The following is a 25,877-nucleotide window of genomic DNA, read 5'->3' as shown; positions in this document are numbered from 1 at the left end:
CTTCTACAGTGTTTGTTAATCCCGCTATTCTGATATCAATGGTGAACTTGACTAGTTTACTAACAAAAACAGTTGTTTGACATCAAACTCCATTGGTGCCAGTGATTAATCCCAATCTCCGCAAGGAAAATTATAATCCAATCTCCCATGATAACATTTTATTCCTTTATACATATATTTGTGATTTCCTCATTTAAGTCTGCATTCTAATTGATAGCTGAATTTGCAGACACCATACTGCTAACACTATGTCCTTTGAATTTATGTCAGACCCATATAGATTCTGAGATCCCAGATTCATCTAGATTAAAGTCCTTGTGCCTGAATGCTCTTCTTGATGTATAGTGCCTCATCGCCAACTCTCCTCTTTCCTGTCTCACTGGAACATTGTGTATCTGCTAATGTTGTATTCTTCACCATCACTCTCTATTAACTATGTTTCTGCTATTTCAATCACATTATAATCCAATACAGTGGTTTGTATTTCTTGCAGCATTCCTTATACTCCTGGCATTTAAATATAGGCACTTAATTACACGGTTCTTTGATGTTTAATTTTTCCCCTGGGGTTCTTTTTTTGTTTCTACTTTGCAGATTTTCTTTGGTTTCTCTCCCCTTTTATTTTACTTTAAATCCTTTTGAATATTGAGTACACGAATGTTTGAAAATTGAATGCAGTTTGAACATCATATGGCAATATTTTTTATTTAAAAAAACATTGTCTTCATAATTAATATGTACCCAGGCCAGGGATCTAAGCATTTATATGAGAATAAATCCAGGTTTATGTTTTTGTCCCCATGCAGTCTTTCACAACCATTAAGAAGTTAAACAAGAAAACCTTTTTTCCATGTATAGAGCCATCTCTGGTAGTAGTAACGTTTTCAATTACAAAGAAAACCAAGATGGTTTTATACTTTGAAATTGTCCTGGAAAGTTTTAACAGTTTACGGACACTAGAGAGTCACAAAGAAGTGCATAATTTTTCTAACCCACCTCCACCCCCCCAACTTTGGAAGACTTTTTTTTTTCACTCTCATTTTAAGAAGTGCATACTTACAAAATTGCAAATATTCTTAGATATCTCCAGCTTTTGTCAGTAACCTAGCAATAAATTAAAAATAAAAGTCCTCTGATGCCAGTACTCTCTAAATATCAGATTATCAAGCATACAGTACATGCAGTACAGCTAAAAAAACGTATCTGTAAATTTGCTATCTTGGTTACACATCCTGTTAGCATGCAGTGCCACTTTAAAAAAAATTACTGCTAAAACAAAAAGCACTTTGGCCTTATTAAGTGCTCCCACTTAAATACATGGATGATTCAGTAAAATGTATCTAAATGAAAGCAACCACACAACTCATGGAAAGCATCAGCAACTCACAAACTCACAAAGTCACCAGGATAAAGAGTTTATCACTGAATTAATCCTTTGACCACCTTTTAGTTCTTATGCCGTTTCCTAGATTATTGTACATATCTGTCTCGGAGTTGTAATCATAAAATGAACAAACATCAGCTTTGTTAAAAGTTATAGTTGTTACACTCCTTTTACCACAGTTCACAATAATAAATGGCAAAATGCTTACTGAGGGTACACAGGCTTGTTAAGCAAGGCTTTATAAAAACTAGATAGTGCAGCCTTTAAATTTTAAGTTATTTACTATCCACAGTGGACTATTTAGATGGTTGGGAAATAATAACGGGGCTGCAAGTTTTATTTTTCAAACAAATGAATACCACAAGATGAGATAAACTGCACTGACTGAAGCATATTGCAGATAATAGCAAAAAATAATAGAGTACATTAATTCTTACATAATTGTAATCGATACTGACTTTTTGATAATTGATATTAACTTCTTTTGTGACTTATTGTTGGACTGACTTACCTACGCTCTACTGAATCAATGTTTGCACAAATTGATTAAATGATAAATTGAGGCAGAATGCAGAATGCGCAGAAAGCAAAATGCTTTGATGAAATTGAAATACAGGAGGTTCATAGTATTATTAGCACTATAAAAAATCAGCACCCTGAAGGATAAATAACAATCTAAGCTTCAGCAAAGCCAAATAACATAATAATGATTTGAATAATAAATAACAATTTTAAGTTACTGCTGCTATAAGTTCTCCTCATAAACAGAGAGTTTCTATATGGGATTATGAAACCCACTGTGGCAGACTAAAAAATGTCGTTAATTTTCATAATTTTCATGTTCAAACCCATGAAAGATATTATTGAACAAAATAGCTTTGAAAAACTCATTAACCTACACAGCACACCCCTCAAGCTACAGTGCTTTTCACCATATCAAAGCGACCAGAATCAGAAATTGCTTTTTCGATGCATGGCTTTCCAAAATTTCTGGAAACCAGTTTTTCCAAGTAGCCAAAATGAAATCTAAACACACCATTTGATGGAATCCAGTGATTTTGACCTTTTCAAGCAAGGGTTCCTGTTTTTCATATTTATTTTTAATTTGTATTGTATGTTTTTGCATTATTTCGGTTGTTATAACCAATGGTTTGTCTTGCTCTCCAGTTTTAATTGCTACACCTGGTTGTGTAAATAAACACATTGCATCTGGAATTTGTAACATGCGTTTGAATGTGCAGTGCTGTAGTTTTTATGTAGCCGTTTGGGTGTAGTGCAAAATATGTAGTTTGTATTTAGGACCTGTGAAAAGATGGTCAGTTGTAAAATGCAGAGATTTGTTGCTAGACACATTGTGGAATTAAAAAAAAAAAGTAGACCAGGGATGGCCAACCAAATGCAATCCACACGTTTTATAGATCACCCTCAAATCATCACATTACAACCACTGATATCTTCTCCTGGTTTTGTAGAGCTTTCTGGTTTTCTTGATGATTTGATTTGAATCAAAGTTTCACTTAATTGGCCATAATTACCACTGCATCCAGGTTTTTCCTCATTGACAATTGTAAATGACTGCAGTCCTCCAGGACTGGGAGGAAATATCACTGTTTAAACTTGTATTACTTTTGTTAAACCAGTGATTTATATGGTCAAGTTGTTTACAGATTATTTAAAGTGAAATACCAAAGTACCGCAGCTCTATTTACCACAGCTTTGTCATCCCTGACTTAAATGATTTGATCAATTTACTAAATTGATTAAAACTCACATGTGTTCTAATTGTTCCAAAGAATGATTTCAGGCTAACTTGTAACATTTGCTGAATTGTGGCTTTCTAGGACTAAGACTGGGTAGCCTTGTATTAGACGTACTGTATGAGAATTAGTGGTCAAATGTGAAAATAAATATGGACAAAAAAAAATATGGAAAAAGAAGAGTTCATGTTAAAAACATGTGCAAAGTCAAAATTGTCTTCAAGAGCATCATAAGTTGATCCTTGTCTGTCAGTGCATTTATGGTGTTTTACAGGGCCAATAAAAAGCCCATTTCAAAATGTTCACCTTTTGTTGCCTTAGAGCTTGAAATTCAAAGTGCATTAAAGCATTAAAATATATTTTCACGTTTATCTACACCTCATGTCCAACAAGCCCAAAGTAAAAAATAGTCTAGAATGTTTTAAAAAGTAAAAGCAATACAAATTTAAATAGTAGCTTGGTTGGATAAGAGTCCACCCCCCTCTTGTAAGAGCAATCCTTAATTACCTCAGGTGTAATCAATTGCCTTCAAAATCATACCCCAAGTTAATTGGCTTCCACCTGTGTTAAACTGTAGTGATTTTAATGATTTCAGGATAAAACCAGTAGTTTGTGGAGGGTTCCTCTGTCTGGAAGTGTATTTCAGAGCAGAGATAAAATTGTGGAAAGGCAGAGATCGTCTGGATGGGTATTGAATTTCTTGAATATCGCTTGGGGCATGGTCAAGATGATTATAAAGAAGCAGAAGGTGTATGACACCACCCAGTCCCTGCCTAAATCACACCCTCCACACTTGATGACAGAGCAAGAAGGAAACAGATCAGAGAGATCTGGAAGAAGTTATATTCGCTATATTAAGGAAAATGAGGAATCGGTTTCAGAGGTAAAAATGCCACAGTGGTGTTGTAGGGCATTGTGCTGTATAGAATGTTTATACTGTATTTTGATGTTAGGACCCTACACATAGGCATGAGACAATAAATTATAACGGGGAAAAAAGCAATAAACGAGTCCTGCAGGTATCCTTCAGAGGGAATCAGAAATTTACTAGTTAGAACTGAACGATTTTCCTAGGGGCAGATGATGTGCTTGTCAGAGCTTTTACAGCCTGAAGTTACTATGTCCAAAGGATGCCACTATGTCGCTTGGTTTAAAAGGCACTGTGTTGGAACTGGTATATCATCACGTTATGCAATGCAAAAGAGCTACTGAGGCATGAAGGAAAGAGATAACATAACTAGACGCCAAACCATCTGTCCATGCAGATAGGAGAATGCACACTGGCCCTGTTAATTATGCAGCTGCTACCGAAAGTGAAACAAGGTGATCTGGGCAAAGTCCGACTGTCTGAAATAAAGAAATTGAACTAAACACATTCCACATGAAAGCAATCAAACATTGAAAGTCAAATTCACAAAATTCACTAAAAAGAGAAACAAATGGAAGCTTTACTGAGGCCACTCTTCTGCGGTTGAAATCCAAATAATTGCCTTCTTCAAGGTGCTGTTCATGCCCCCAGTACTTCTCAACTCTTTTTTTTTAATACTGCCTTTTGTGTTTCCATGGAAATCTGATCATCACAGCCACCGCAGCAAAGAAAGCCGTGGAAAAAAAAGTTCTCTTTCAAAAAAGTTTCTGAGGTTTGTCAAGAGGAAGCTGTCTCTCCGAGCAGCATAAAGTAGAACAGAAGACAAATATTTTAACAAGTACATTTTTTCTTCAGTTTTAATGAATGTTCTTGTTTATAAATAGACAAAGACAACTACTGAGTAAAAACAGCAAAGTGTTTACAGTGTAAAAATTATCCCCAAAAAGGCACAGTCCAGGGGGATTCGCTTGCCTCTGATACAGAAAAGGCTATTTTATTTTTCTCCATAATAACTTAGACTGCAGGGCTTTCAGCATTTTGATAAGAGATGACTCGATAATGAATAATCAGTAATTACGCTTTGTGCTGCTGAAAAGGCTACTGTTCTGCAGTTATAGTCTAGATATATAAATGGTATCAATAAAAATGAGGCATGCAGCCCAGGCTTTCCCAAATATAAAAACCTAAGTAACTTATAGTTGAATGAAGGAGGGTTATATCTCTTTATTAGTATTGTGGGGATAAGAAGAATCCACCTTAACTGATGTTGAGGGAAGTGATAAAAAAGTAGCAACATTTAGTTAACTACAGTACTACATTTTTCAACGAGAGGAGGAAAAATACTGCATATTCTTTTATGCAGTAACTCTACTAATATGGATTTAGACAAGAGGAGAAAAGGAACATGTGGAAAACTATTTGCTGTGATATGATACTTATTTTCACAAAAATATGACAGTATCAGTGCAGTATCAGCTGCTGCAACACCAAATTTTGTTTAATTTCAGAAAGAAGTAAATGTTATGAAAGATTAATAAAATTGATTCGGATTTGAACATGTTCTTCATCATAACATCTAACATGATGAAACATTACCTTAACCCATCTGTCTCTGAAGCATACCAGTCAGCAGATTTGAAAAAAAATGGTCCTCAAACCAAGAAGTATGAGCCTAAAACAATCAAAACCATTGAAAGAAGCTCTTGGAAACTGATTATCTTCAAGAATGCGTCTTACTTATGCAAATTTTCAATCAGCTGAGAAATGCTGTAAAAATATTTTTTTTTCTCAATGAGCGGGTATTCAGGCCAGTGTAGGGTTTCGGTTCCAAGAACCATGAAATTTTGACTCCAGTTACAGATTTAGTTTACTTTAAATGACAAAATTTAGAAAGTGTACCCAATAGAAAAGGTTTTCTACCAACTTTTGATCTGACTCAATTTTAGAAAACATAGGTAGCAAAAAAGGTTGCAGATAGGAACAAGTTATCAGTCGTCCTAAAGTTCCCTTGGGACCCAAAATCCAGCACTGAGCATAGAAAATGTCTAAGTACTGTGGGAATGCCAACCCTAACCCTAGCTGGGGTTTCAGCTGAGCAATCCAGAAATCTGTCTCTGAGGCCCACCAGTCATCAGATTTGAAAAAATCGTCCTCAAACCAAAAGGAAAAGTAAGCCCAAAACAATCAAAACCATTGACAAAAACTGACGATCGAAACTGATCGTCATCAAGAATGCGTCTTCTTCAGGCAAATTTTCAATCACCTGAAAAATGCTGTAAAAATAGTATTGAAATGAGCGGGTATTCAGGTCAGTGTAAGGTTTTTGTTATAAGAACTGTTAAATGTTGACTCCAGTTATCCATCTAATTGCACTTTACATGACAAAATTAAGAGTGTACCCAGTAGAACAGGTTTTCTTACAACTTTTGATCTGACTCAATTTTGGAATAAATCTAGAGCTGAGCTTAAAAATTGTTTAAGTAGAGAGTGAATGTTAACCCTAACCCTAGCTGGGGTGTCAACTGAGCAGTTTTGCAATTGATATGTGAATTCCTCTGGCATCTGATTTTGACATGTTCCCCCAACCAAACACTTTGAATGTGAAATAATCAAAAGCATTGATAAAAGCAGTTCCAAATGTACAGTATTAGATTCTATAATATTTGCTTGCAGTTTTTGATCCCACCGACAGTTTGGGGTTAAAATTATCGAGCGGTGCTCCTCGTCATCCAGGCACCAAAAAGTTTCAGTCAAAAACATTTTCAGATAAGAGCAAAAAAACACCATTCCTAAAGCTGACTTGGGCCCCAAAATTCAGCTCTGAGTTTAAAAATGCTTTAAGTAGAGAGTGAATGTTAACCCTGACCCTAGCTGGGTTGTAAACTGAGCAGTTCTGCAATCAATATGTGAATTCCTCCAGCATCTAATTCTGACATGTTCCCCAAACCAAACACTTTGAATGTGAAAAACTCAAAAGGATTGATAAAAGCTGTTCCAATGTAATTCGATTTTATCATGTTTCCTTGCAGTTTTTGATCCCTCTGACAGTTTTGGGTTAAAATTATCGAGTGGTGCACCTCGTCATCCAGGCACCGAAAAGTTTCAGACAAAAACGTTTTCAGATAAGAGCAAAAAATCACCTGTCCTAAAGGTGACTTGGGCCTCAAAATCCAGCTCTGAGCTTAAAAATGCTTTAAGCAGAGTCTTAAGGTTAACCCTAACCCTTGCTGGGTTGTCAACTGAGCAGATCCGCAATCAATATGTGAATTCCTCCGGTATCGGATTTTGACATGTTCCCCCATCCAAACACATTGAATGTGTAAAGCTGTTGCCCATGTATTAGAATCTATAAATTTTGGTTGCAACTTTTGATCAGACTGACTCAGTTTTGGGATACAATTACAGAGCGGTTCACCGTGCCATTCATGCACCGAAAAGTTTGAGACAAAAACATTTCTTAGATGGGTGCAAAAAATCATTTGTCCTAAAGCTGACTTGGGCCCATAAATCCAGAGCTGAGAGTAAAAATTGTCTATGTGCTGTATATAAGTTTTCTGAAAACATCAGTGGAAATAATCAGTGGATCTGCCTAAAAAGTCTCAACTAATGCAATGTAACTCAAACTCAAAAGTTTTGCCCCAAGGTTAGACACAAGTTTTATAAACCTAAAAAACAGATTTTTTGTTATGCAAAAAGTTCTGTAGATATATAATCTTTCTGTATGCAAACTGTATGCATCTATTTATATCTAAATACAGATAAATGATTGTAAAAAACTAGGGAAGAATGTTAAAAAGAAACTACTTTCACAATGTAGAGAAAGAAAGCACTTAAGAATGATATTTTTTCTGAGTATTTTTAAAAGCAGCAGTGCTGTTACACGGAATTCGTGCATTACCAACTAAAAATGAGAATCTAAAAATGCAGGTAGTTTCTTTTTCAATGAGGGCACTCCTTTATTATTCTGTTCTACTGCAGGTATACAGAGTGATGCTCATGCCAAGCTTGTCAATATAGATACTAATCCTGAAGAAAGCAGTAGGAACCATCCTCGTTGTTGGCTTGTTCAGAGCTTTAAAACGCGAAACAGAACTATCTGTGGTGTGTGTCGTGTTGCCGACTGCAGCCATGAAAACAAAAAGACCTGGCTGAGACGCTGCATAGCCAACTACAGTATGTGATGTTGCAAAAGCAAGCCCTCAGAGACATTGGTTTTCACTGTCAGGATTTCAGTGTTGTCTAATTTGTGGGATACTGGAGCCCTTAAAGTCCTTCCAGAAATCTTAACACACAGTATGCTGTTCGTGTGTGGCTATATGGCCTGTGTTTGGGAATTCAGCTCAACAAATGGTTTCGAACTTTATCTGCTACATTTTCAATGCCGCTCTGTATTTTTCCAGTGAAAGAGACAAAACAGTCTTTTCAGTTGCTAAATACATGCTGTAGAATATATTTTTAGAAATCAGACCTGATGTGCAGACAACAATACCTAAGTTTTTTTTCATAACCTACTTCTTCAAACTCAGTGTTTCACATTTAATATTTGAATATTATGGTTTTGTTACATGTGTGTAACTCTCTGCACTTGTCTGCATTAAACATTATCTGCAAGATGTATGCCCACTCTTGGTTTTTAGTTAAATCTAATTTTACAGTGTTTGCTAATCCTCTTAATTTGGTACTGTATCATTTGAAAATTTTACTCGTACACATTATTTGCCAGAATCTAGATTACTGAAATGAATTTGAAAGAGCAGTTTTCCTAATACAGATCCCCATAGTACTTCACTAATTACATGAACCCAAGTCTGAGCATTATCTGTAATTAACCAGTTCATAATCCAATTATGTACATTTCCTTTAATTCCCAAAACAGGTATTGTGAGAATTAATATTTTATGAAGAAAATTCCTACTGAAAATCTAAATTTGTAATATCATGTCCTTAGTTTGTGTCCATTACTGTTGCTGCCTGTTCAAAGAACTCAAGTAAAACCAGACCTGTTCTAAATCCACATTGCACTGACCCTTAGGATCCTATTTTCCTAGAATCTTATTTCCATTAGTTCTCATTATTGTTTCTAAAACTGTAAATGTACTAGATGTAAGACTTATTAGTCTGCAATTACTACTGCAGCTTCAGTTTCGTTACCCATATGCTACAACATTAGCAATTATACAACAATGGTTGCTGCACCTGTCTTGAGTGAGTGCTGAAAGGGTTTTGCTATGGACCTATGAACAATGCCCTGTTTCCTTTTTTAAATGGAAGAAAGCCATCTGGACCTAGAGATCTGTCTTAAACTCTTCAAGTACTGGTACTGTATGTTCACGCCTCTATGTTATTTCTACTTATGACAGAACTTTGTCCTTCTTCGGGATGAGGCATGTTGTTGACTCATTTCTTAGTGAAGACCTGAGTGAAACAGTCACATCAGCTGTTTCCTCTTCACCATCTAACAGTTTTCCACAAAGCATCTCTGATGCTGACACTTCATGGTTTGCTTTTCTATTGTTGATATAATAATGAAGAAACTTTTATCTGTTTTATCTTCCACTGAAATATTAATTTCTAATTCTCTTGAGTCTAACACTCATTTGTACCTGTGCTTGCAGTTCATTAAACATGGTGTAAATTTTTCCAAATTAAATAAGCCATTTGAATTACTTGGGATTTTATCCTTTCAATTCTGTCCTTTTGGGACGAACCTGTTCTGCCTGCCAGGCTTTTTTAAACTGCTGGCATCAATGCTCTGCTCATTCTCTACTTCTGCTTCTTTAAAATTCTCATTCCTTCATAGTCTGTAAACTATGAGCTGTTAAACTTTGTTTTGGACTCTATTTGTACTGTTTCAAAATAGATTTCAGGGCATAGAGCCTCCTATGATTGCCTGGTGGATCTCTCACCTCCATTTTTCTCACTCTGTCTAGATTCTTTGAAAACACCAGATCAATGCGTTTTTTTTTTGGGTTCACACACAGGTTTACAATAGAAAAAAGATCCATTCACAGATCATTTCATTCTCCCCTTCTAGCACAATATGTGACTAGGTCTCTTTAACATCTGAAGTGTTCTCATTATTCCTTGTCTGTAACCAGCTCTCTCATGGGTGTTGTGCTAATCCACTGCTGCTTCTTCATGCCCTGTGGTTCCTCTTGTTATTCTAATCATTTTAACCTGGCTCACACTGTGACAATAAACACGGGGCACAGAGTGATGCCTTTTGGCTTTGGTTTAAATTGAATTCAGGGAGAAAGTCACAGAGACATTCAATAGTTTTGGAGCTACAGAGTAATTTCTACTCATGTATTTTTACTTCAGTAAAAATACATGAGTGAGAGACTTTTTTTAACAACTTAAAATAAGTCCAACTATCTTAGGTGTATTGAAACTGTACTTGTCAGCTCAACTAGAAAGTAACTGGCACAAGCTACCCGTTAATGCTGCTGAAGCAGATTAGCTAGATCTTTCAGAAAAGAGCTAGAGGTTTCATAAGCTACTAACAAGAAAATGAGCAGAGTAGTTTGTATGGCCTCCTACTATTTTTCTATTTTTTTCTATTTAAGCATGCTCAGTTTGTGTCCCTTACTGCTGCTGCCTGTCCAAAGAACTTAAATAAGCAAAACAAGACCTCTTCTAAATCCACATTGCACTGACTCTAAGAATCTTATTTTCCTAGAATCTTATTTGGTTTAGTTCTCATTATTGTTTCTATAGCTGTATATGTACTAGATGTAAGACTTACTAGTCTTTCTAATTCTCTTGGCCCTTCTAACACTCATTTTTAAACTCTGAAACGTTTATTAAGAACTATGAAAGAACTCATGCTTATTTACAAATATGCCCCAAATAGAAAAACTGAAATCAATCAGCCCGTGATTAATAACACAGCTGGAGCAAAAATCAGAAGATGTAGTATTCCACCACTGATCTAAACACTAAGATAGATGATAGATGGGTATACAGTATGTAATCCTCTCAACTGTTTGCTATTTCTGCACTTGTGTAATATGCAAAATTACAGCCTCTAGATATATTTCTTTAATAATAGTAATAATACATTTATAAAACAAAATAGTGAAGTATAGGGAAGTAATCACTCCATCCATGTGATTTCTTTAAAAAACACAGCTAGAAAAATAGTTGAGCTTCCTGTCATTAGGCAACCCCATTTTAATTTATAAAGAGCCATGATTTACCAATTGTAATAACTATTTTTTAGACAGACACAGTAGATAACCAAACTGTGGTACACGTACTGTAGTCATGCAAACTTGGAAAAAAAAACTTTTTTAAAACAGGAAAACTCTGGACTCTGTCCAGTCAAGGAGAAGCCCAAAGTAGACACTATACCCTGTAATGTAAAACACTCTGCTCCCCCAGGCTACTCAGGAGTGAGACTGGGCATAAGATAAATACCAAAGAGAAGTAGTCAATCAAAGAGAGCTCACTGGTGTTGCATTTTCAACTCAATACCTCTCAGCACGTTAGATGCTTTAATCCACAATCAGAGCTTGGCGTTTTACAGTGAGCTACCTTTTTTCAAAGACAAGCAATAATGAGTCCCATGTGATACCTTTTTGTTCTTATAAAGTGTTAGGAGCAGAAAGACAGGTACATTTCCTTTTTAAGCCTGGAGTTTGTGGTGAGAGAGCTCTGATATAATTTTTTTAAATTCCAGGTTAGGCATCTCAATGAATATGAATAAAATGAAGTACTGAAAATAACATTTGTCAGACTTGTAAAATCTCTGTTAAAGTAGTTTTGTCCATGTTTTTTGTAAGAAATCTACTTTAACATCATTCACATAAGGAAATAATTTATGCAAGCATGCTAGATTACAACTTATGAATAATCATGTATTTTTTGTTGGTCAATTAAAAGGGGTTATTTCACCAGCCAGGTTTGAACTTAACAGTTTTTAATTTTTGTTTTGCACACTTTGTATTTGCATGAAGCCATGCCCCAATAGAAAATAAAGTATTCTTAGTTCTTTTCTGATTTTCTTTTACTTTGGAGAGCTAAGTGAATTTTTCTATGATGACAAAGCACATGTCAATCACAGCCAGCCAGTGAAATGGGATTCTACTCTCATTTAACTTTGTTTCTTTTGAAAACATTTCTTGTATGTCATCTTTTATTTATTAGGTTATTCCTGTAGCACAGCACGGTAACCACCAAACAGAATAGAAAAGGAGCTGAGAATGTGAGCATGGGCATAAAATAACATCAAACAAAAAATAAAACAACACTGTTGTGGTTCAGATATCAGATATTCAGCTGTTTGAGGACTAAGAGTACTCACATTATAAATAACAGCATGAGGAATGCAGATATTCTCACAGGACCACGATAAAAGAAGAACAATTATTTTGTCTCATAGTAACTAGCACCTGGCACAACTTGATTGCAGCTATTGTTTGAGAAAGCAACATTTACAGATAAAGAATAAAATATGATAGATCCCAACTTTTAGTGCCAATGTTGAGTCTGGTAGCCCCTTCATCACTGGGCTCTGTCATTAGTCAACAGCAGCCACTGTTTTCTCAGCAGAGGAATACAATAGGGTGAATAAAGGGAAGAGGGTGGTTTGGTGGGTTCAAAACTGCTCAGGATATCATTGGCTTGCTGTGCAACAGCAAAATCCTTGGCTTGATGGAAAACTGTAAATTGACAATGTTGCGGGTGATAGTAATCCTGCTGTAGTTACTGTGGGATTCGAAGTGTGAAAGCTCTCGACAGAGTGTTTCAGAGGACGTTGTGCAAGTCCATCTTTCCACAGTCACTAGCAACCCATCTACAATCACTGCTAACTGCTAATCACTGTTACGAGTTGCTGTGTGTCATTTAGTGTGAAAAATGGCAAATGGCTCTGACAATGCATGAAGTTACTGTGCAAGTCCTCATTCCTACCAGTTTCAATCTGACAGAATTCCATTCTTTGTGAGAGGGCTCTCCCTTTATTCTTCTGTAGAGTTAGACGTTTGCCCAGAGGACCCCTGCTCAGTGGGAGGTTGCTATGAGGTCTGCAATTGCTAGTGGTTTACTGGACCCACAGGGGAAAACAGCTGAACAGATGCTAAGGAAAAGGGGTGAAGAAGTAGCAAAGAAAATTCCTGAGTGAAAGCTAAACATGTAGTAATATCTCAGACTTACATTAAGTGCTATAATGTAATATAAAGTTATTTTCTAAAATAAAGGGCCTCTAGTCGAAAGAAGTAACCCTATAGTAGTGCTTTAAAAGTAAGAGGTTTAAAGAAAGAAGAAACAAAATGAGTGTAGTTTGCTTCTCTGATCATTTCTAACAAAACAGCAATATATCAACAGACTTATTTAGACATCAATCACATCTGCTTTCCCTTGTATTCCAATGTTACCGTTTTCTTATTGTGCACTACACTTGTAAGCCTAGTAGAAAAAGAAATGACATGAAAGCAAAAAACAAATTACTTTATGTGTTCTGCCGTTCCCCATGGCAAAGAACACACACCTACTGTAATATTGTGACTAAGTGGATCAAGACAACACACAAGCTCATTCTTTTTAAATGGCAACAGCCTACTAAGTGGATTTAAAATTTGTGTCTGTGGCACATTAGTCTTTTGGGGTCATGTGTTAAAAAATATTAAAACTATATGTAAAAGGCTGTAAAATGATGCATCTAAATATGAAGAGAACTTAAAAATGGAATACAAATCCCACAACAACAATGACATATAGTATTATGTCATTGTGGCAACAGCTGTTGCCATGAAACCTAGAGTAATATTGACTAGCTGCGAGCCACACATTTCAATTGCAATTAATTAAAAAGTATGTATATACTTAGAAATCATATGCAAAAAGTATGTTGAAAACTAGTTTGTCCTGTTCAAACTATATAAACAACATACTGTACATTCTCCATAAAATGCAATATCCATTGCTTACATATGGTGTACAGCTCACATCCTTGACAACAGCATTCCCAAAAGGTTTGATTTTCTTTATTTTTAATAAGCACCTGAACAGTTTCCTGCATTTTTGACACAATGTGCAAACTACATGGTCATTAATATCTGGAGGTATCTAGGTTTTCATTAGATCATTGTCCCAGATCACTAAATAAAACTTGTTTAACTCTCATGCATACAGTATTTGTAACAGGTGCCTTGAGGGTTTGTACTGGAATTATTCTGACCATGATTTTTATAAAAATACCAAAGTATAAAAAATATAATAATATTATATATTAAAACATACATTTTTTAGATTTTTAGCTTATATTTCACCCTGCAACTCACAACTGGCAACCCAGTGAAGCTAAGCAGGTGTGAGCCTGGTGAGATCCTGGATGGGAGACCTCCTGAAAAAACTGAGGTGCTGCTGGAAGAGGTGTTAGTGGGGCCAGCAGGGGGCGCTCACCCTCCGGTTCATATGGGTCCTAATGCCCCAGTATAGTGACGGGGACACTATACTGTAAACAGGCGCCGTCCTTTGGACGAGACGTAAAACCGAGGTCCTGACTCTCTGTGGTCATTAAAAATCCCAGGGTGTTTCTCGAAAAGAGAAGGGGTGTAACCCCAGTGTCCTGGCCTAATTTCCCATTGGCCCTTACCAATCATGGCCTCCTAATAATCCCCATCTATGAATTGGCTTCATTACTCTGCTCTCCTCCCCACTGATACCTGATGTGTGGTGAGCATTCTGGCGCACTATGGTTGCTGTCGCATCATCCTGGTGGATGCTGCACATTGGTGGTGGTGGAGAGGAGTCCCCATTACTTGTAAAGCGCTTTGAGTGGAGTGTCCAGAAAAGCGCTATATAATAAGTGTAAGCAATTATTTATTATTATTATTATTATTATTATTATTATTATTATTATTATTATTATTATATTTCATTATAAGTCATCACGAACAATACCAACATTCCTTCTGTAGCAACACATTTTATTGAACATCCTTGATTCCGATATTTACTAAATCTACTTATTGTCAAATAATCAGCTGTTTCCTTCCAGACAGCCATAACGATAAAAGGCTACTTTTTTACAATTAAGTACGTATCTATCTTCATTATCTTTCAGCCTAAAACAAAAGGTTTAATTGCAGTAGAAGATCACAGACCTGAACTCCACCATAAAGAAAGAATAAGATCAGAACAATGCAAAATGTATAAGACCTATGCACGGCGGTTTCTATAAACTAGACATACCATTTCTCTTGTAGACATTAGATTATTAGTAGTAGCTACTTGTAAGGGTTGTGGACAACTACGTACAAAGTATGGATAGTAACAAAGATAAAATGCACAGACTTCAAAATCAGCTCTCAATCTTAGATCTCAAAAAACATCAATGGTCATTTTGAGCAGTCAGCTCCCATCCTCGTCCACCTGTTTCCTACGAATCGAATCACATAAAGCTCTAAACTCTACGTCTGCAGATTTCCAATACTGCTATTTGTGATTCACAGGAGAATCTGAGAGAAACCCAGGCAGATATTGATGATGCTATTGAAATATTTCAGGCCAGTAATGGGTAATCTGGCAGCCTTTTATTTCAAAGAAAGATTGTATTATCAGTATTCCCAGGAGAAAATATGCAATTGGTTGGATAAACATGTCTCCCATACAGTAAATGAAACATAAATGCATTACAGAAAGCATTACCAAACCAAATTGCTTTACTTAACAGTAAATTGTGAAGGCTAGATTAAATATAAAATTGTGATTTTATACAAATTACCAGTGCATACAATACATTTTAAAAGACTTCTCCTTTGACGTCTAAAGGAAATACTGACACCACTTGGCTTCATTGCAATTGAATCATTTAATGCTCATAATATTACACTGCCACAGCACAATTCTAAGATGTGCCACTCAAACTGTATTTTAATCATCTTCAGGAAATAAGCTCCATATACTTTTTTTCCTTTTTCAAACGGCAGACTAAGATGAAATATCTTCAACTCTGCTGTAGATAGCAAGTCTTCCTTTTTGTCAGCATTACTTAAAAGTTCCACTCAGAATAAACTCAGATAATCATTTTCATTCCTATTCCTTAATGAGCAAAATAGTTATTCAGACAGGCTGTAGTGAGTACCACATGTCAGTGCCTGTCCAATGTACTTTAAATTAAATGCAGCATTTTCCCCCAGCTTATACTTACTAGATGAACACTGACACCAATTAAGAATTGTTTGGATAAATGTTTACACTACAGTTAGGTCTAAAGATCCAATGGTAATAAAATTATGTTCATCTTCCTCTTTAAACCAAAGACCAAACAAAATGGAAATTTCACAGAGAAAGGCAGCATTAGTGCTCCGGGTTTGTACTTTGTTGTTTGTTTGCAAATGTCAACTAATAATCATTACATATATCACTGATGTCTATTGTTAGCTATTTATAGTTTGGATGTTATGAATGTTTGGTCTCATGAGAGGTACTGTATATTCAGTTGCGCACATCTGACCTGGTCTGATGATGATATACAGAACCTCTGATGTTTCAAATGAATGTTTTTTAAGTATTATGTGGGAGTTTTCCACACTTGAGCTTTCTGGAACTGCAGCTGTTGTTACATTATATTTTATTGTACATCCCCGCATGAAGATCACAACCTTAAATGACACAGAGGACATGATGCTAATATTAGACTCCCATCAAGCAATTGCATTATTAATTATTGCTTCTGAAACATTCAGATGTTTCAATATATTTGGAGGAGGACTGTGGGAGGAACAGAAACTTCTGACTGAGGAAAAAGCTTTTAACGGTTTGATACAGGGCTCCGACAACAGCTGTGTGTAAACTATTCGATAAAATCCACAAATTAGCAAGGGAGGTGTGATTTGCAAGATTATAAACCTTTATCAAGACATTAAATGAGATTTCTTTTATGGAAATGAGTCCCCTCATATCCATAAACGAAACAAAATCAGATGCTATTAAACATCGTCAAGCATCAATTTTAAAACAGCCACAAAACCTTTTTTTTCATCGGACTTGCCTATTTAGGTCCCTTTTGTAGTGACACAGTAAACTCCCTTGTATCTGGAAGAAATGGGGTTGAAGGTGTCCCAGCATCAACGATTTTGTGGGTAGATGAGTTTAAAGAAAACTGATATGCAATGACAGCCCACCTAAATCATAATGATTAGGACAACACCACAATGATAAAAAAATCTGAAATTAAGTCTTGTAATATAATAATGTAATGAAAATATGGTAAAACAAAAATCACCATCACCATCCCCTGACGAAGCTTCAGTAATGTAATAAATAATCATGGGCACTTAAGTATAAATTCACTTTTAATTGTAATACCTAACATGAGAGTGAAAAACCAATTTCTTAACATAACAGTCCTTAACACTAAGTCTTTGCACATATATATTTCAGAGAACTCAGGTTTGACCTTGTCAGAGTTGTCAACAGAAGAAAAACCTGAAGGCTAAAGGAGAAGAGCGTTCAGCAGGTGTCGGTGGAGGAGAAGGCTGAGTGGAGGTTGAGGGATCAAATACTGGATGCAGGATCAAATACTGTTACCAAGCAAAGCACTGTGATACCTGCAGGATTCCAACTTGAGCCAAGATTTTTTTATTCTTTTATTGTGATGTTCTTATTTATCATTAATTTCTTTCATTTTGTTTTCTGGGTGCTTGAGGTTTTGGGTGCATGATTATCAGATACAAGAGAGTTTACTGTACTTAAGTTGTCTATATCAAAGTGTACATACAAGAGATAGAGGATGCAGTGCAGTACAGATGCCAAAGGACTACATTTTCTGATTCAATTAATTGTTAATTCACATTATTATGTATAACAAAACCTTCAACAGGCCTGGCTTCGTCCTGTACATATACGTCATTTTAGTGTTTCTGCAAATGCTTAAAATTGCCCGGTAATAACGTTTTAGATGTTGAGCATCTCAAGCAAATTTTATCTTCCCCAAGACTGAAAATAAACCATGTAACTGTTAAATCAACGGGCAAGCTGACATTATTTAAACCCTTTTGTATCTCCTGTACAAAGCCAGAACAAACTAACCTGATATTCAACACCGTCAACATCGGATAGGTGCCGCCACCTAAGATCCAGACTGTGAAGAACACAATGAGCAGTGTTGTGGTGAGCATGATCTGTCTCGCTTCAGTGGAGGTGTCCCGGATCGCCAGAGCAAAGGCCACTGCTCCCCGGAGGCCTTTGGGAAGTCACAAGATTGGGATATGTAAACATGGGCTTCCTGTGTTGCTTTCTTAGTTTAAATCAAATAAAAAAAACACTTTTGCCCTAAGACTTGTCTCTCCAGCAGAAGCCCCTGCAATTACTCAGCACAGAATGAGAAAGGTGGAAGAGCTCTTCCAACAGAAGCCCCTTGAAAAGAGCCCTACAGTACATCATTTAACAGTGTATCTCAGGCCTTAAAATGATCAAAACACTATCAGCAAAATTGCCTTCTTCAGACACAGACACATACTTATGTCCTCCCATCAAATTGCTTGAAGTCCCAGAAACGGAAAATTACTCCACAGCGTACCTGAGAACATCATCATGTGTTGGACTTTCGGGGTGATCTTGTTTGCTCTTCCCAGATTGAGCAGGAAGGAAAGTGGGTATATATTGCAGGCTCTGGCAACAAATATAGACAGCTGTAGGATTTAAAACTTAAGGAAAACTTAAGGAACATTCTTGCTGGCCATATTATAACAAAAACAATTCATGTAACAAGCAATGTTTTAGCTATGAAGCCTCTAGCCTATGTTTAGTATACAGTGGAACAGAACGAAAGTGCTGTGTGTATTATACATGCATGTACATGTCTTTGCTTGAAAAAAAGGAATGTTTAATAATTCCACTGCAGGTCCCTCATGCTTAAAGCCAGAGACATGTTGTATAAAGCTCTAGAAATATAGAACAATTTAAGTATTAAATACAGTACGCTTTCTCTCCACATAAATGGGCTATTGATTTAAATGTGTTAAGATGCTGTATAACACTTTTAACCTTAAGGAACACTTAGTGGAACAAGTAGAGGGGATATTTAACTTAAAATATTTCATGTAACTATCTCCTACTGCTTTAATATGTAACAGCCTGTTTTATTAAAATATCTAAGGAAAAAGCTGAACACAAATTCTGTAGTTTTATTCCTAGATTCGGAAGTACTTTCTGTTGAGAATCCTGGCTACATGAGTTAGATTTAAACTTTTCTTTTGAGTACTATTTCCCTTCCTGACATGCTCATCCAGTTCTTGGAGTCCTGGTGCCTTCTGATATCACTTTTAAAGCCTAGTGAAGTTATCTTCATCAAACGTGAGTCAGATTATAAATTTGTCAGGTGTTACTATGGAGTACACACTGTGGATTCATAAGAAATGTATTTAATAAGATACAGTACATATATAAATATATGTAGTGAGAAATGTACAGGGAAAAGTAATGTTTTGTATTTAAAACAGTGGATACTGAAGTGAATCTGCAGTGAATCTCAAACCCGAAAGCATTCCTGTCCTTTTCATAAATCAGTCTACATCTAACTTAGCTGCATAGTGTACCTTAGATTCTAAACACTGTATAGCTTGAACATCTATTCATAGTTGAAACAGGAGTGGCTGGAATATCTATAGTTTTGTACTTAGATCAAACTGATTCTATCTTCACTTCATGGTTTAAGCTTTACAGTAAATAATCTTTTGGGGCACAAAAATATATTTAATTTAATTTAAACTAATTTCCTCTCATTCTGACTAATTTCACCTATAATTTTGACTGCCATTATTTTAGATAAAAGCTCTTCATCTCAAAAAGATAAAGGATTTTACTGATCTACATAGCCCACAGTGTATGCATATCTATAATCGGATATGTATTTTCTAAATCCAGCAAGAAAAACATCTCTAAATACAATTTAAGGTTACTCTTACACAAAAAGAAAATCTTTAAATTATATCAAATATTTACCTTAAATCCAAAGACAAATAGATAGGATCAGCCTGGCTGTCAAAAATGATTTTTATTTTGGCTTTACAAAAGGCATTTGGAATAATAATTACTGACCATCTGGGTATTAGTCTTGCAAAGAAAACCTTTTTGGATGGTTGCCATATCAGACTGTCAGGAAACTAAAGTAATATACTGTACAAATACAACAGCAATAAAAGCCACATGAACCAAGAATCATTTTCTTTCCCTCAGTCAAATTAAGTTTGGCCTTCCAGATTGGGATGTCAAAATACCAGAGTAATAATCTTAGTGTTGTTCAATCTGAAACTAATGTAAAAGCCAATATCCTCATCTGAAAATGACAAATAATAATGAAATGTCTTGTGTAAAAAAGAGAACTGCTCTATAGACACAGTCACAGGAGAAAAAAACACTAATTAACTTTAACAGATTTTGTCAATACTGATGTACAGTACCAACCTGAAATTGATTAAACAAAATTATTAACTGTTATAAACTTCTTTATGAAGTTAGCCTGATAGCCTGAGGAATGGCATTGCTACCTTATAGCTCTGTGTGTCCTGTGTTAGTGGTCTGGGACTCCTAAAAATAACATCTTTCTATCCTCTCTGTGTAAATGTAGGTTCTTTCTAGGCACTTTGGTTTCCTTCCAGTGACATTCTGACCGCGATTAATTGGTTTTCTAAATGATGCTCATAGGCTTTTAATGGGCTCGTGTCCCACCCAGTGGAACAGCAGTCAGCCTCTGTCTCAGCCTCTGTCTTGCAACATAGGCTTCAGTAGGCTGTAAGCCTTACCAGGGTCTCCTCCTGATCATACATAATAGATTATACACATTAGAGAATGTCCGCACATCCACAGATGAAGCTGGAACTCACAAATACTGTCAACATCTGTCAAAAATTACTTAATTCTCCTTGAAATGTTACTACATTTTACTAGGATGAGTAGGTCAGCAATGCTCATTAAAATAAAACATAATTGATTTACAAGTTATGCTAAATAAACACTATTTATTAATCTAAATAAATTAGTGAATACCACTAATTAGTGTTTCAATCTAAGGGCATGAATGATTTTGTGTGTAATTGTAAAAACGCCCCTCATTCAAAAAACTCACATACTGTATGGAAATGGAGTGCACTGACTCAAATCAATATTTTATTTTCGACAGGGAAGACAGGGAAATTAACGCAGCAGAGAAAAAGGATTTCTGCAGGGAAAAAGGATCAGCCTGTAGAGATGTTTTGGAAAGGAAACTGTCAAAATTACTTGTTTTAATTAGATTTAGTTAAATCTAATTAGATTGAATTAGAAACCACTTAAAACAGTGTTAATTAGCATTGTTCAGTCAAAAGAAAAACCTTAAGCTTGGTTCCTATGAAAATTGCCCTTCGGTTTTCTGTAGGTTTAAGGGTGTTCACATAGAGCAACCTATGTAATACATTGAAATCAATGGTGTCATTAAATGGAAAGTATCCATGTATAACACTGAAAGCATTTAATACTCAAGTTGTTTTGCATGTTGCAGATTCAAGCACCATGATTCCAAATTATGATTTTAAAGTGCAATAAGACAAATACAAACAACATGAAATACTTAATAGTACAATATCACAGCTTAATGGAATAATAGTCTCTCTCTAAATTATCAATACAGCTTTATATTAAGAGCCAAATATCAAAGTCCACTATTTTAATTTTACATGCTTCAAATATATATTTATATACAGTAAGTGTTTGTATTTTCCTATATTCTCTTTATAAACACTAGCATTGGGGAATGTGATCAACAACTCAAAAAGCCCCAGAAAGGATACAAAGGCACCTGTGATGAAGATTGAATTGAACCCGTGGTTTTGAAATGTAAACAGGGACAATCCCATGTAACAGAAAATGAAGTTCTCTCCGATGAAGTTCATGAATTCAAACAGCTGTGAACAATAACCATTATTCAGATATTATTTAATTATTAATAATTAAGTCTATAAATAATGAAAATAATACACGAGAAAGGCAATGGTAATGAAGGAGAAAAAACATATAACAAGCATGCGCATACCAGGAAAAAACTGACCAGTTTATGTCTGAACATATCCTGGAAAGGGGATTGGAAAGGGGATACTTGATAAAGTATTAATAAAAAATCATAAATTTATAATGACTAGAAGTGTTTTGCATATTCCTAATAAAGATGGTTAACATGTCAGAACCAAAATGAAGTGCAAGAGAACAATAATGATATGTCTGGTATTTAGAACTTTACAGGAGTCAGTAAAGTTGACTCGTTACTTATATGAAGGTTAAGAATTTTGGGTGGCGTATAAAGCCAATATTAAATATACTTGTAAGTTTAAAAACAGTAAATAAAAGTAAATAAGACAACTGGATATGCTCACTAACCAGTTCACACAGGTGTGCTAGACACACTTTCAGAGATTAAAATATTTTGTCAATATTTTTTATTTTCTGAACCGACTGCGTAAATTGACAGTGCGTAAATTGAGAGTCGACTGTAATTTGCTGTTTGTTGGATCTCTGACTAAACTTTTTCTCTCCATCATCCGATTCTCTCCTTGGTCATGTTCTATAACTCTTCAAGGTGTAAGGTGTACAACAGTTTGAAGGAGGAGAACTCCTTCAGATCGTTCAAGGTCCATCCATGTGTCTCAACTAAGTGTGCTCTTCTATTTTCTATTGAACCTTTTCATCAGCCCGGTTGCTTTCAGGATGATGTGCTTAAGTTCCTTTAGCTTCTTTACTACCAACAGGAAAAGCATCATGGATAGCTGTACCCTATGTCTATGGTACAAATAGGTTTTAACTCTACAGTATCTCTGTGAATGCAGGGGATGTTGAGTGCTACAAATGGACAATGGAATGGCATTACCATTCATCTTTTCTGGTGACTGACTGATCATAATAGTGCCTGAATTTTGTAACCCCTTTATGCTATGGGAAGGTAATCTGTAGCCACTGAAGTGCGGTGCCTCTTGAAGTATCTGCACATCTGCCTTTATTTCTCCAACGGCAGTTGATCAATTCCTTGTTGCCACTGGCTGGCCTCTTGTAGCCATTATTTGACCTCATGTTGTTGGCTGTTTGTTGGCTTTGTCTTGGCTGGATTGGCTGGAAACAGCTGTTTCAATCATTTCTTCAATGTTATTTTTTCCCAGCCTGCACAACTTATGCACACATTCCACAGTTTAAATCGTGCAGGGAAGTGGTAATATGTGTGACTTTTAATATGCAGGGTGTTACAACATAAGACATTTCAACTGACAGAATCCAGTCTTTTATGCACTGTTGCACAAGTCCTTTTTCATATCGTAGGCGTCTTGTCAGTTTCAACTGGTTGAATAACAGTCAACATAAACAATATTATTATAAGAGAAAAAAAAATCTCTCTGCTGGAGCACTGAGCTCTCTCTGTCACCTGGGTAGCTAAGCTGCTTAACGACTATTACAAAAAAATCACAGAAGTTACTTGTAGTCCAAAAAAAAGTCCTGTACTGTCAGTCTTTTCCTTCTTAAGCCAAAAGTCTGATCATTCAAATACAAAAAATAGATAATTCCCTCAAGTTTCTGCCTTTCAAGGCAGAACAAAAAACTACCCTCCTTTTCCTGCTGTGTATCCCTGTCCTACAGGTCACTTCTCTGAGGTCATAGCTGAGTTTTCCTGGACCACTTCTCTGGGCCTATCTTACTCCTCCATGCTTCCATAGCTACAGAATTCCTGCACTGATTAACCAGCTGCCAACAACCTTTGTCTTCAAGGAACAGGATAACATACTGTACATACTTGTAATAATGCTTCCTGGCAAAGAAAATGTTAAACAAGGAATAAGCGTTTTTTAGATATAAGATAAAGAAAAATCCCTAAAAACTCTTAACAGGAAGTATTTCTGAAGGTTAATTCAGCCTAATTATCCAAAATCAAAGCTAATTCGGCTACATACAGTAAATAGGTTTCTTCCTCTGAAAATGTAGTACTGCATGCTTTCAAACTGTGCTAGGTCATTTTAATGCCAATAAACATATTTCACTTTGCATTTTACATAAATAATAGTAATGATTTTTTAGGTAACATATATCAGATGCTTCTCAAAGTCACTTCTAGATCCTCAACTGCAGTATTTTGCTTTCCACAGTGAATTTCAGATGTCCTTGTGTAGTCAATAGTCATAAGGTGCTTTTATCTATTGGTGTCTGTCAGATGAAGACTTTAAAGGAGTGGATTTTTACATTGATGTGCCTTCTTCAGTTCAAGGAAATTGTACATAATAATTTGAGATTTAAAATGTTATTTTCCAGTTGCCATAGCTGCCATTAAAACTGTTAAAAATTATTAACACACAAGTATTTCAGTAGATGGAACTTTTAATTTATGCTATTTTTTTCTCTCCTGGAATAGAAACTATAATAAATACAGTATATTTAATTATTTAAAATTCCATGTAAATCCTCTGTATGTGTTACCATCATATCTATAGTGTGATCTATAGTGTAATCAGATACTGTATTTGGATAGGGGCTCCTGGCACTCATTTCTTTGTAGTTCAAAGCTTACCCCACACGTTATGAAAGCAAAATAAATCTCTTAAGCTTTAAAAGTAATGAGTGCAGAAAGAATATGGCTTAAGAAAAAGCCAGACTTCTATTTGTTATTAATGAGCATTACCGCAAGAAGTGAAAACCACATCATGTCTCACACTTTTCTCCATTTGCCAGTATAGTTATACACAAATACATAGCAAAATTGATTAACAAAGAAACAATGCAGCATTTACATGTATATAACTCAGCTGTTATAAAACAGCCAGCAACAACTTTTCTATTTTAGACCAATTACTAATGTAGTTTAGTAGTTTAAATTACAAATTTAGTGCAAGAGTTAAAATGCTTTCCTATATAAAGGGAGTCTGGATCAAGTTTGGAACAAAACAAAAAGAGCTAGATCCATTGATTTTTAACTTTTCCTATGTTCTTATATACACAGCTTAAATCAACAATATTCTTATCTGGCCAAGACCAGTGTCTTTATCCTTTATTGAGTAAATCACACTGACAGCAAAATCAGTAACTTTCCACCACTCTGCAGAACCTTAAAATTGTCTGTTTGGCAAACAAAGGCACTTCTTTTTAATGTGCTGAACACACACTGCTATCAAAGATTAATGAAACGCTAATCCTTGACAAAAGAGCATCTTAAATCTATTGAGTCAACATCTCTGTCTTGGCACACATGAAAACTGACATTCCCCTCTCCAACAAACACTGATGGATGCAGTTCTGTTGTTCATACACTATGATAATGTTACAATGAAATGAAGTTAGATATCTGATGGGCTTAACTCTCTTAACCCTCCTTGGCTGATCTAAACATAAAGCAAGAGGTGAAGCTGACAGAGAACACAGCTCATTTTGGAACCTCTTGTCACAGTATCTGTCACTCTTCCCTTTTCATTTCTTAATTTTCAAAAATAGAAGAAATGGAAAAAAGCAACAACAGATGCAAAATACAACCACATCCAGAAAACAGGAGTGCACAGAAAAAAAGTAGAAAATAGAGATCATTAAGGAGGCTGTAAAGGTAAGAAAAAGTGACTGACCATGGTGTCAAAATTTATGAAAATAGTACATTCATTGGGTATCTTTGCTTCAACCATGCAGATACTGTAGACACCTCTGTGACAGAGAGTGTAGGGAGCAATCTTCAACTGGAAACCCTGGAATGGATTGACTATGTGCAAGTCTAGAACGGATTAGCTGGTGTGCTAGATTTTTAGAAGAAAATATTTTGCCAGACACCATCCCAATCAGCACCACTATCCATCTTGTGCTGTTCTCTAGTTTAGATGAGAGAATGAAGTCATAGAATAAAACTAGACTACTTACAGTGACCATTGAAACA

At 35.7% G+C, this 25,877-nt stretch overlaps 1 protein-coding gene across 1 annotated transcript in view; it reads right to left on the bottom strand.

The window, feature by feature from the left end:
* Window positions 1–25,877, bottom strand: part of LOC102696986 (sodium/hydrogen exchanger 9) — a 90,463-nt gene that overhangs the window by 26,529 nt on the left and 38,057 nt on the right. Inside the window, exons 10-12 of the mRNA XM_015361236.2 lie at window positions 21,784–21,897; window positions 18,537–18,648; window positions 18,047–18,200 (exon numbers count right to left, since the gene is read on the bottom strand). Of these exons, the coding sequence (XP_015216722.2) occupies window positions 18,047–18,200; window positions 18,537–18,648; window positions 21,784–21,897 (380 nt within the window). The remainder of the gene's footprint in view (window positions 1–18,046; window positions 18,201–18,536; window positions 18,649–21,783; window positions 21,898–25,877) is intronic.

Source organism: Lepisosteus oculatus, chromosome 13 (genome assembly GCF_040954835.1).
Source record: "Lepisosteus oculatus isolate fLepOcu1 chromosome 13, fLepOcu1.hap2, whole genome shotgun sequence".
NCBI lineage: Eukaryota > Metazoa > Chordata > Actinopteri > Semionotiformes > Lepisosteidae > Lepisosteus > Lepisosteus oculatus.
This window is presented reverse-complemented; position numbering and strand designations above follow the sequence as displayed.